Raw genomic sequence first — 13219 nt, 5'->3', positions numbered from 1 at the left:
CAAATCGCGGATATCCCAAATTTGCCATAGCGAATGCGCATGTTGCGCGCGGACTAAGCTCATTAAAAGTCTTGCTTAAATTAATTGCAAAAAAATTTTCAACTAACAAATTACTGCAAAGCACGGATATCCACATACGTATTTCATATATTTTCAATTCATTATGTGTTGTTTGTGAAAAATCCATTAATTTAGAAAATAAGCAAACCAATAAAAAAATGCTATTTTTCGCTTTCAATTAAAAAGTTATATGTGCCGTATTCATATGCGTACAGTTTCATAAAATTTGTCACGTAAAATATTGTAATGGTTTAACCCCAGTTTCGCGCCGACATTTAAAATTTCTTCCCTCCATAAATATATCAAAACTGAAAAACAGGAAGAAAAGAAATTTTGTATCGGCGAAACTGGCGGGGGGGGGGGGGAGGACAGCATTCTAATCTCATTCATTAATTTGTTTCTCTGATTAAGTATAAAGAAACAACATAAAATCTGAAAACAGAAAGCCCAATGAGCTAAGTCTGCGTGCATGCGCAGTCGCTGTGGCAAATTTGTGATATCCGCGATTTAACGTCTAGTTGCAACTGTTGGATATGTTTTAGTCTTGATTGAATTTCATTTCCAAAGACAACTTTGGAATAACTGTTAGATCTGCTCTAACCTTGCAATTGCAGTCCGAGGTAAACAAACCCTATGAGCTGAGAGTAAGTACATAAGAATTTAGGGAAAATTAGTGATTTTTAAACTTTAATTTCTCCGGCCCATGATGTCCCTGCTGGTTGAATTTTTGTATATGTACTCAATGGCCCCCCAAGAATATGTATACAAAAAATCATTACCGTAGCCCCCCGGGAGGCTGTGATAGAACCCCGGGAAGGTACAATTCGGTGGGTAAAAACGAGGGGGGAAGGGGAGGGGGGTCAAATGGCACAAAAGGCACATCAGTAGGGCACAAGGAATGTGTGTGCGAAATTTCAGCTTGATTCCTTTTTTCGTCTGGGCTGTAGCCCTATCAAAGAAAGCGAAAACTTTTTGGAACAGCGATTTTATAACTTTAATACCTCCTCCCCCTGATGGTCTAGGAGATTATATTTTGGTTTACGGCGTCAGGGGCCACTAGAGATTGACTATCCCAAAAACTCCGGGGGTCTTCATGGAGCTGAGATACAGAGGGGTGAAAAACCCAAAAAACCCCAATTCGTTCTGTCGCGTAATCTTGTTCTTGGTCGCTTTATTTTCTTTCGTCTTTGGCGGTGGATTTGCTTCTGTTGGCTGCTGACGTTTGGTTTCCTTGGCGGGGCGGGACGCTCCCGCGTCCCGTGATTATTTTACACTTTAACGGGCAGCAGATAGTTATTCTATGAAATAACTAGTTAAACCATGAAATACAAGATAGTTGCACACTTTAACGGACGCGATCAGTTATTCCATGAAATAACTAGGTATTCTATAAAATAATGGATTTCATACTTTAACGGTAACATATACACTAGTAATATTTTCCACCTATTATTCGGATTATTCGCTCTTTTCGCTTTTCCGCGGTTTCAGTGCACCCCTATTCCGCTGATAATCGGGAGTTTACAGTACTTACTTAGTTTTCGTAACGTATAATTGATTTTATATAACAAAACTGGAGAAAAAAAAATCATTGTCAGTCTTTGATAAAAGTTCCTCAACAATTCAAAATATTAACGAAATATGTGCTAATTCAAATTGCTGTCGTTTATGCATAACATTTCAACATGACTGATAGAACGTTTGCCACTGAAAGTGGAAAACCTGATTATAGCTTTATTGTTGTATTTATTTTTGTTGTAAATTCTTTTAAACAGTATGCATTTTAGTTTTTTTACATGAAATGTGCAATAAAATGATGATAATAATTCAAGAAATGACAACTTAGTTAAAAGAGAAAAGCCTCTGAAAATATGCAGCTATAATATTTCAAGTAAACAAAATCAAACGCAACTTTGTTTTTACCATTTAAAAAGCTTAATCGGAAAATATTTTCATTTTTTAGTATTTGTATTCAGCACATTTGTTGTTGCCGTTTGAAGTATTTTTGCATTGTAAATTTCTCAAATTATTGTAACTGCTATTTTATTTTTAAATATTCCACGAATGTTTACAGAAAGGTTATTGATATTTATTATTTCAGAAAAACCAGTCATTATGCCCTTTTCTTTTCCATCGGAAAACCTGAAAGAAGGGATGAAAATTTATGGCATGTGTGCTGTATCGGCCGGAGATCCTCCTTTTCACATATCCTGGTTAAAAGACGGTCGCTCCCTGTCGTCTTCCGATAGCGACATCACAATACAGATGATTGGACAGGACTTTAGTTCCATGACCATAGATAGTGCTACAACACGACACAGTGGCCATTATACCTGTGTGGTTAAAAATGATGTAGCAAGTGTGAACTATACTGCTGTTCTTACTATACATGGTAAGACTCCTCTCCATTTCCATAAATGTTAGTTTTTCCATATCAATCCCTTACAGGATGCTGTAGATAATGTAGTACCTCGACCAGTCTGAATTTTCTTCTGACGTCAGATGCAGATATTTTGTTTTGAAACAATGCACAAAAGTTTTTTTTTTTTTTTCGTTAATAATATTGACATCGACAAGTACATTTTTTGTAACACAGCCGCAACTATAAACAAACCATATGATTTAAAAAAAATCACCATAAAATTATTTTTGCAATGTAATAATTATAAATATAAGTAATTAAAAAAAAATCTCACTATATATAGTACGTTTGATTTTTACATTGTATTTTTTTGGATTTATAGTCAATTTTGTTAATTAAGTTTAGTAAATAATTCATCCATATATATAAAGTTGACGGTGTTTTTTTTATTTGTTTGTACTCGATGGCCAGAAGATCCGATAGCACCTGCAGCCCTGAAACTTGGCATAAAATTCGAACGTAACCCGGGGGTCTGCACCTTGGACCCCAAATTCTAAATTTCTAATTAGTTTTTTCATAATTAAATAATTAATATGAAATTTCATGTTTTTTGCCTAATTAGCGGTAAAAATCCCCCTACCCCCTTTCATTATATGTCGTCGGAAAAAGCTTCCCTTTCTGAACTAGATGATTGTTCCATTTCTCTCAATTAAGTAGAACAGGAGATATAAGCAATTCTAATTGCGATCCTAATTGAGCCAGTTTTCAAGGCTAAGCTTGATTTTTGTTTCTGCAGTGACGTCATCTTCGGTATATGGGTGCGTTCGAATAATAAAACCGGTGGTTGCGCTGTTGTCATTTTTGTTAAATTCATTGTGCGAATGTTAATTGATTTTCTTTTTAATTTGAAAGTCTCTTGGAGAAATTGGCGATAAACAGTGATTTAGGTTTTTAAAGGGTGTTCACGCATTTTAGTTAAAAAATATGATAACTGATTATTTGACATCAGAAGAGGGGGAGGCATTTATTTTTTAATTCTAGAGGGGTTTTTTTTTTTCCTTTTCTCAAACGTTAGCTTTTCTATAGCTAAATTTTTCATACGGGGTGCGGGATTTCTTTTTTGTCCTAGATGTACCGTGCTCTTTGATTGCAATTGCTTATCGGCAAGAGTTCGTTTCGCTCGCTAATTGGGTGGGTTATTGCAGCGCGGTCGCTTCCGCCGGACGTTTCGATGTATCTATTTTATGTTATATTTGAGTGCGGTAATTTTGGCGTAAAAAGGTGAATGACACAAAACGCAACTGGAAATAGGTATAGAAAATTCGAAAAAGGTAGATATTGACTAATAATACCGTTGCCAACTTTATTTAAACAGCCGTCGTATGCGGCGAACTTGGCGTAAAAACAGGGGGGGAGGGGCGTGGATTTTTTTTATTCAACGGACTTCCTTTAAATTCTCCGCCCGAGCATCGCCGCGCGGGTACAGCTAGTAAAATTGTTTAAAAATATTTTTCCGATAACAAATTCTCACTAAATGTTAGTTTTGTCAAAAACTTAAACTGTTAAATTGTTTCATTTAAAGTAATATTAATCATATTTTGAATTTCATTTGTAGAATCTTCTTAAAAATTTATAATGTAGTAAGACATCAGCTGACCGAAACTCTTTTAACCTCGTTTAACCGACGTCGGTTTTGTTTTTTTCTTTTTACTAAGTAAATTTGTGTTTCAAGGTTACAAGAGACAACCATTCCTACTGAAAGTACTCAATGATTCTTGCATTAATATTACTTCTGTGTTTGTTTTATTTTAATTTCTTCAAACGCAACAGTTTTTTTTTTTTTTTTTTTTTTTTTTTGCAACAAATAATTCCAGGTTTTAAGTGTTGTTGAGTTAAAAAGCCGTCGAATTTGAACGAAAAGTATTGTTTTATTGTGTTTTTAGTTCTTACATTTCAATTACTAATTTAATCTTAAAATGACAGAGCAAAAAATATAAGGAACACAAATAAAGTGCAGTATTGTGAAATTATGTAGTAGAATAAAGTAGACTGTAGTTTCGTACTAAATTTGCAATGCAATTTCTGCAACAGCAATACCTTTATTAAACAACTATTTTAGTAATTGTAGAAATATAATTAAACACATTAAGGTAAGACAAAACAACTTCTTCTAACGTTGTTTTGTCTTACCTTACTGTTCAGCACAAAAGGTATTTATTTATCTAATTAAACACATTGTTTGGAATTATTTTGTTAACTGTTTCGGAAAAGTGTGCATACTTAAACCCGGAGCTAAATTCTCTCTAATTTCTTGACAGGCGTTTTTTAAGCACTCTTTTATGTTTGCTGATTTCTGTCAACTTCCGATCACTTCGGTTAAACGGAATTCTACAGCAGTAGATAATATTAATGAAAATGCGGTTTTAAATGAAACTGGAAGAATAGTCATGAAAATCATTATGCGTCAAGGATTTAAAAAAAAAAACATGATATCAAGCATATTTAATAGGTTCATAAAAGGACATAAGAAAGCTTGTTTGCGTAAAATCCAAGAAGCATTCGGTACTCGCATTAAAAAATCTACAGTTATCTTCGTGGTAACTACTAAGGTATTGTGTAAAAAAAAGTCAGTTAACGATATCGAAGAAGAGCTCTTAAGTACCTTAATTACTCTTTCCTTAATTACCTAAATGATATATGCTTTTTTATGTGTGTTTCTAAGTTTCGTTTCCTTCAAGTTTAAGTAAAAGTAAGACAAATAATCGAGATCTTTTATCACGTTAGTTTTGTAAAAATTAACAGTTCTCAGTAAAGAGTTTTAAACATAAAAATAATACTGCTAATGCGTTCGGCGAAAGTCTGAAAAATCGTTCGATTTGCTTTTTTTCCCCTTCTTTTTGTCCAACAGTCTCCTTGCACTAAGCGTAGAGGAGTCAGTTTCGTGCTATTTTGGGTAAATAATACGAGTTTGTAGGTTACTTGACGTGTACGTTTTCTACTCAAGGTGTCTGTTTAAATTTGAAGGTTATTTTTTATATATTTTTAAAACATTCTTTAAAACAAAATACATTTATATTATTTTTATGTATATATATTTATTAACGAGAAGACGTAATTGAGGAAAGCAAGTTTTTAGCAATCACGAATTACTAATTGTCCTACATGATTAAAATTTTAGTTACATATCAATTTTGTCACAGTTAGGCTAACGCGCTAGTGCTCCTCCTGGGTAGTAGGGTTCATATCCCCGTTATTAGCTTTATTAATACACTAGTGGTACCCGCACGGCTTTGCCCGTAATTTTAAATTAAAAGGTCATTTGGTTCGCCTTTACATTCACAAATAATGGATGACGAAACTCTCACCAATTTGCTATGTTAATTTGCTTGCCCATGTTATGGTTCCACGTTATGATAATTTGGTAATTTACTCATTCACGTTGTGATAATTTGCTAGGTAAAAGTTTCTTAAAATTGGAATAGAAAAAGAATAAAATCGAATTTTCAAAAAATCGTTTTAAGGTGCACACCCTCATGCTATAAACTATTTCTCTGCCAAATTTCTTGAAAATCGACCGAACGGTCTAGGCGCTATGCGCATCACACGGATGCTGATAGACAGACAGAGATCCAGACAAAGATACTTTCAGCTTTATTATTAGTAAAGATGATGATCTCTATTTCAAACAATTTTCTTTCGACAAAAATGACCGCCAGCACGCAGCATCTGGCACACAACATTCGGCATTTAGCAAGCAACAACCAGCACGCAACATCTAGCACGCAACATCCAGCATCCAGCACGCAACATCCAGCATCCAGCACGCAACATCCAGCATCCAGCACGCAACATCCAGCATCCAGCACGCAACATCCAGCATCCAGCACGCAACATCCAGCATCCAGAACGCAACATCCAGCATCCAGCACGCAACATCCAGCATCCAGCACGCAACATCCAGCATCCAGCACGCAACATCCAGCATCCAGCACGCAACATCCAGCATCCAGCACGCAACATCCAGGATCCAGCACGCAACATCCAGCATCCAGCTCGCAACAACCAGCATCCAGCACGCAACATCCAGCATCCAGCACGCAACATCCAGCATCCAGCACGCAACATCCAGCATCTAGCACGCAACATCCAGCATCCAGCACGCAACATCCAGCATCTAGCACGCAACATCCAGCACACAACATCTAGCATCCAGCTCCTGACTTAAATTGCAATATTGACGTCTAAAATTCAAGGCGTAAAAATTCAAACTAATGCCAGAGACTGGATGCTAGATGATGTGTGCTGGATGTTAGTGATGTGTGATAGGTGCTATAAGTCGGGAGCTGAATGCTGTTTTTTTCCTTAAAACAAAAAAAAAGGAAAGAAAAAAGAAAGAAAGGAGAAACAAATCAAAAGTTTCTAAAATTAAAGCAACAAAAGTATTTTCCAAGGCAGAACAACAATTAAACATTTTCCGGAACATTACACCTAAATACTCTTCCAGGACAGTGTTTAAATCAAAACTTGCCTCGAACAACAAATAAAGTCACAAAATTAATAAAACATTCACTTTTAAAGTGTACACAATTTTTCTTTCAAATTCTTCGCTTACAGTAAGTGTAATTCTTTTAATTATTTGAAATAATTTGTAATGTTATTTCTTTTGATATTATACTCTGCATTTGCCCACATAGTAAAAGATTACAGATTGAGGAAAAAGTAAACAATGAAAATACATAGGGGTTTTTTTTTTTATAATAAATATTCTATTTATTTAGAGTGCACCTTTTTTAGAAGAAAATATTTTTCTTCATTTTCCAAAAACTGCACTATTTTTATAAGTGATTTTTTGTTTGAAAATTTACTTTTGATGCGTAAAACACATAACAATCAAAACATTAATCGTTCTACTATTTTCCAGTGCCTCCAAGATGGCGATTAGAGCCTTCGGATACCAGTGTTCTTGTTGGGAGAAGTGTTTCATTACACTGTCAAGCAGATGGCTTTCCACAACCCCAAATTCGTTGGGAAAAGGCATCAGGTAATTATTAATTTCTACTTATTTATTCATTCATATTCTAAGTTTCAGTAGAGCGAACGAAACTGAATTTTTCAAACGCACATACACCTAAAGTTTATATATTCCTATACTTCAAAGTAGAGTGCATTCACATAATAAATTGTAAGATAAGGCATTTTCTGTACATTAGTGTTGAGATATGGGATTCAATTGCATTTTTACTTCTCTCTCTCTCTCTCTCTCACACCCACGCACAAATGTATTCAATCTAAGTCAACTATTTAATCCCATAACGTAAAGGTTATAATATGATTTGGCACTACCATTAAAAAAACAGCTATAGTGTGAAATCCACATTTATTAATAAGAAGAACAAAAAAAAATTGAATAATTATTATTACACAATAAATAACATCATATTTTATTTCTTTTGGAACTGTGACTATACTCCGAACTGTAAATTAATATTGCAGTTGCTACCCTTAAAAGTATTGCACTTAGTTTGAATTTTAGATTTCTGTTTCAAGTATATGGAACAGGAAATTACTAAATGCAACTAAAAAACTCGAAAAAAAAATGGTTCGCTCACACTCAAAGCAGTGTTTTGTGAAACATTTATCACTGTTATTCTTGATACCAATCAACAGAATGCATTTTTACTTAAACTATCACAAATAAGCAAGAAGATTGAAGATTTAATAATTAATGCTACGATAAAAATAATTTTATTTTCACTTTATCCTGTAAAATAAACGAACTCAATATAATCACAATTTAAATAAAAGCAAAACTGTTTTTATAAAGTCACATTCTGGATCGCAATATATAACTTAAATTTTTTATTTTGATCTACATTGCATTTCGAAAGAATCATCATTTATATAATGAAGTATTTTGCCACAAGTCACGCTCAAAAGAAAAAAAAACGTGTATGGGAGACCGGGGTAAAACGACTATGTTAACAGTTTTTGTTGTATATAAATTTATTTTTAAGGATAAAAAAACTTACTTTACATGAGCTGTTAGAGTAGTCCTTTGTGGCGTTAAATATATTACTATTTAAATTTTTAAAAGAAAAAAAAATTATACTTTTATTTTTTCATAACCTTAACAAATCGTCATCTTGCCCCAGTACTGGGGCAAGATGACTTTGGCCTTGGGGCAAGATGACTCACTCTGAAAAAGTTGAACATATTTTATCTTTTGAAAATGTTAAGAAGCTTAACAAATGATAACTGTGTTTTCACATCTTACAAAGTATCAAAATTAATCGTGATGTAAAAATTTAAGCGTAAAGTTGAAGTCTGCAGCTAAAGTAATTCAAAAATAAAAATTCATTTTCGTAATTGGAATATTCCTCCTCATTCTTCTGTTTGAGGGGCACAATATCCCTCTTTACAAGCAGGGAAGCTTATAACACCGTACTTTGAAGTTGATGCAACTGGATTGTTTGGCCTGAATTTTATAAACTTTGGCCTAGAGCAAGATGACGAGTTCGTCATCGTGCCCCGGGCTGCTTGTTTGAAATGATTCATCTTCATTGCCATTAAGGAAAGCGATTAATTGACATTTATTTATGGTAAAAGGTAGTATTTAAACTATTTATAAGTTTCTCTTAAATACTAAAGGGACACGATATATCTTATCTGTATCTGTAGCAGAGCTTATTTACACATGCATAAAACGTATAACGTGGCAGCCATAAACAATCAGAGTTTCAGAACTAATGCAAATATTGCGATTTCAGTGTCTATATACTATTGCTGAACGCGCGGCCGATGGGAGAGCCTGTAGTATCCAGTTGATGCGGTTACCTAGTAGAAAACGGAAAAAATAAGACATTCGTCATCTTTCCCCCGCCTCCCCTACATATATCACAAAATCGTGAATATGTTTATCATATTTTTCGTCGCCTCAGAGCAACAGCGGGAGATTTAATTCCAGGAAAAATAGTAAGATATAATGTTACTTTGAGGTGACGGTAGGTTCTGAAGAAACTGAGGGCGTTAGATAAATGTGGAACTAATACTGAAGGCATTGGACTATGTAGAAGTTAAGAGGGTTTACGATAGAAAGTATTTTGGGGGAAACAAAAAGTTGCCATGTTATTTTTCCCTCGAGTCCCGAAAATAGTTTCAATGCTGCCCGCATGATCACAAAGCTTAAACCATATTACGTAGAATGTAAACCCACTGTACAATGTACATATCACTTTGCACCTAAATAGGACCTAGCAAACTTGGAATGGGATTTAGCTAGATTAGTTTTTACATTGGTTTTAGATTTTTATCATTTTAAATTTCTATTACTTAACTTTTAACAAATCATTACCGTAAGTTAGAGTTAGTGAAAACAGATAATTACTCGGTAGGGCTGATTTACCGATATTTTGGCTTTCAAACATTTTTCTGTATCAAATAAACAATAAAAAAATACAGCAACAAAAACTAGGATCTAAATTTTTGTGTTGAAAAAAATTGCAACTGATGCTCTCTCTCTCTCTCTCTCTCTCTCTCTCTATATATATATATATATATATATATATATATATATATATATATATATATATATAATATATATATATATATATATATATATATATATATATATATATATATATATATATATATATATATATGTATATATATATATATATATATATATATATATATATATATATATATATATATATATATATATATATATATAATATATGTATATAGAAATAAATAGTCTAGGGCTGAAGAGCACGCCAAGATTTTTGATGAACTTAAAAAAAAAAATCATTTTAATACCGGGCTTAAATTCTTTTAAATGGCGTAAACAGACTTAGAGTGAAGCAAAAGAGATCAAAAGACTTTTTTCCTCAAATTTTTTCCATCCTTAAAAAGGTGTTTTGTTTTGTTTTGCATAAAAATACTGCAATTATTTTTCGCCAATGATTAAAAAAACGGCAGTTGGTTACATGTGTAATAATAATCATGTAGCTTTCGAATGCATTAAGCTGTTTTTTTTGCCTACCTTATCTTTTTAAACAACTTTTAAATACATATATAAATACACACACACACACACACACACATATATATATATATATATATATATATATATATATATATATATATATATATATATGGATATATATATATATATATACATATATATATATATATATATATATATATATATATATATATATATATATATATATATATATATATATATATATATATATATATATATATATCCATATATATATATATATCCATATATATATATATATCCATATATATATATCCATTTTTAATCCATATTTTAATCATTGGCGAAAAATAATTGCAGTATTTTTATGCAAAACAAAACAAAACACCTTTTTAAGGATGGAAAAAATTCGAGGAAAAAAGTCTTTTGATCTCTTTTGCTTCACTCTAAGTCTGTTTACGCCATTCAAAAGAATTTAAGCCCGGTATTAAAATGATTTTTTTTTTTTTAAGTTCATCAAAAATCTTGGCGTGCTCTTCAGCCCTAGACTATTTATTTCACTGTCGAATCTAATGCAGCAAACTTCCGACGCATCTGAAGACGACATAAGCCTCAGATCTTTTGCAATCTGAATGAGGTCACGTGCGACATCCCATTACTCCTCTATCTGCATTTTCTAAGCATAGAGATTTTAAACTGTCGCGCATTTTATTCATTGATGGAAAAAATAAAGGAGCTTACTGCTTGAAAGTTAGGTAAAATTATATTTTCTTATTATTCATCTTTTAAATAAGGTTTCTTTATTTTTTTCACGTTGATTTGAAATGCTTCAGCTTATACTCAAACTCAAATAATACTTTTCAAGAACGTTTTAAAAATATATATGTAAAATTTAGTATAAAAAAGCCATTAAAAAAGTGTAGTTTACTAGTACAATTTGAAAATTAGTACACAGAATGATGCATGAACTTGTGCCGCAGAAATATTGTACTGTAATTACGAACGCTATGTATTACTGTAAGTTACAGGTAATAATAATTTATAGCCTTACGAATTGTCTATATGATACTTACGCTCAGGGTTGGTATAAAAACAGGTATAAAAAAACCCGTTCTTTTGGTTTAAGCCGGGTTTTTTTTATTTAAATCGGGTTTATTTGGTTTTTATAACTATTTGTAAGAAAAACAATTTTATTTTAGAAAAATCATGAAGATTTCATGAATTAATTGTTAAGGAATGTTTAATGTTCATATTTGTACTTCATTTCTTTGTAATTAATTAAATAATTAACAGTAAAATCTTGTATTTTCATTTTCTTTTACCTGAAGATTTCTACAGGAGAATATTTGGAATATTTGTTGAAAATCTTGAACTATTATTTAAAAAAAAATGGGTCTTGGTATAAATAATCAAAAAAATAATTTACTGTGATAGTTCAGATGTTATTAATTACAAATAACCAAAAATAAGATCTTGTAAATTAATTTCCTCATAATCATAGCTATCTACTATAAATTAAAAAAAAGTATAATTAAAATCATGCATGCTTAAACATGGAAAGTATTTTTCAGCATCTACAAATGAATCATAAGTCTGATGTACAATATACAACTTTAAAGATCAACGAATATTTTGTTTAAATATTTTTAAAAAAGTTACAAGTCATGTATTTTTTTTACCTAATGTATCAGTGAATCAACTATAGAAACAGGACAAGTAGATTTTAAGAAAATCATTATGCTTTCCATTGTAGACGTTATTTCTTCTAGTTTAATGCATTTAGGAATACAATTTTTTGATCAAAAGGAAGAAAATCATTTTAATTAAAAGTCTCAGTATAAATTTAAATGAAAGTACTCTTTTAACATATTTTAGTAATGAATACTGTCATAAAAATTAATGTTTATTGATTTTTCCACCATTCATACATGAGACTTCTTTATTTTATTGGGATCTAAAAAGTTCTTTGAAAGATGAAAAGTTGGCATTAAATCTTTTTCTATAAGAGCACAGAATTTCCTGAATATTTTCTGTTTTCATAATTGTATATATATTTTCTTTTCTTGCTCTGACTACGTTGTCTATCAGGGAAGCAAAAAGTGTGCAGGTATAAGCGCAATTTTATACCTACTCTAAGTGTTCTTGAACTTCTTTAGTTATTTTTTTCTCTTTTCATTTAAATATTCTAGTGTTAAGACACATATGCACTATGCATCGCTTCAATGGTACATGATCTATGTCAATAAATCTTAAGTAATCAAGCAAATTAGGTAGTACATGTTTTGGTTGATTTTTTTTTTCTTTGGACTATATTGAAATGCAAAAAACTGAAAAAATAATGCTAATTGAAAAATTTAAAAAGAGCTACTTGGATTTTTTTCGTGTAATTTTAGAAAAGTTAGTTGGGCTGCCTTGTACGTTTACCTAATAGAAAAGCTGCATAGATTTAAAAAAGAAAAGAACAAAATAAAAACTACTCAGCAAACTTGCATTAACCTTAAAAAATAAAAGCTTCTAAATTTATTAAATATGTAATTCGTCTATAAAGCTTTGCTAGTTACTTTGCATTAATTAGGTTTTACTCTTTGCAATAACATGTAACATTTGTAAAAAACATTTGGGAGAAAACAATGAAATTTTTCAAAAAAAAAAAAATTAAAAAAAAAAGAACTACTTGGTTTAAATCACGGTTTAAAGCATGGTTTAAACCAACGTGAATTAAATCAAACAACCCTGCTTACGCTGCCTTGATAAAAACAAATAGTGTGTCTGCACTTATTATTAAATTCTGAGTT

General features: G+C 31.7%; 1 protein-coding gene across 1 annotated transcript in view; it reads left to right on the top strand.

Annotated features, from left to right (window-relative positions):
• LOC129223373 (cell adhesion molecule Dscam2-like) overlaps positions 1 to 13219 on the top strand; it is a 280334-nt gene that overhangs the window by 208392 nt on the left and 58723 nt on the right. Inside the window, 2 exon segments of the mRNA XM_054857953.1 lie at positions 2162 to 2452; positions 7344 to 7463. Of these exon segments, the coding sequence (XP_054713928.1) occupies positions 2162 to 2452; positions 7344 to 7463 (411 nt within the window).

Source organism: Uloborus diversus, chromosome 5 (genome assembly GCF_026930045.1).
Source record: "Uloborus diversus isolate 005 chromosome 5, Udiv.v.3.1, whole genome shotgun sequence".
Classification (NCBI taxonomy): Eukaryota; Metazoa; Arthropoda; class Arachnida; order Araneae; family Uloboridae; genus Uloborus; species Uloborus diversus.
This window is presented reverse-complemented; position numbering and strand designations above follow the sequence as displayed.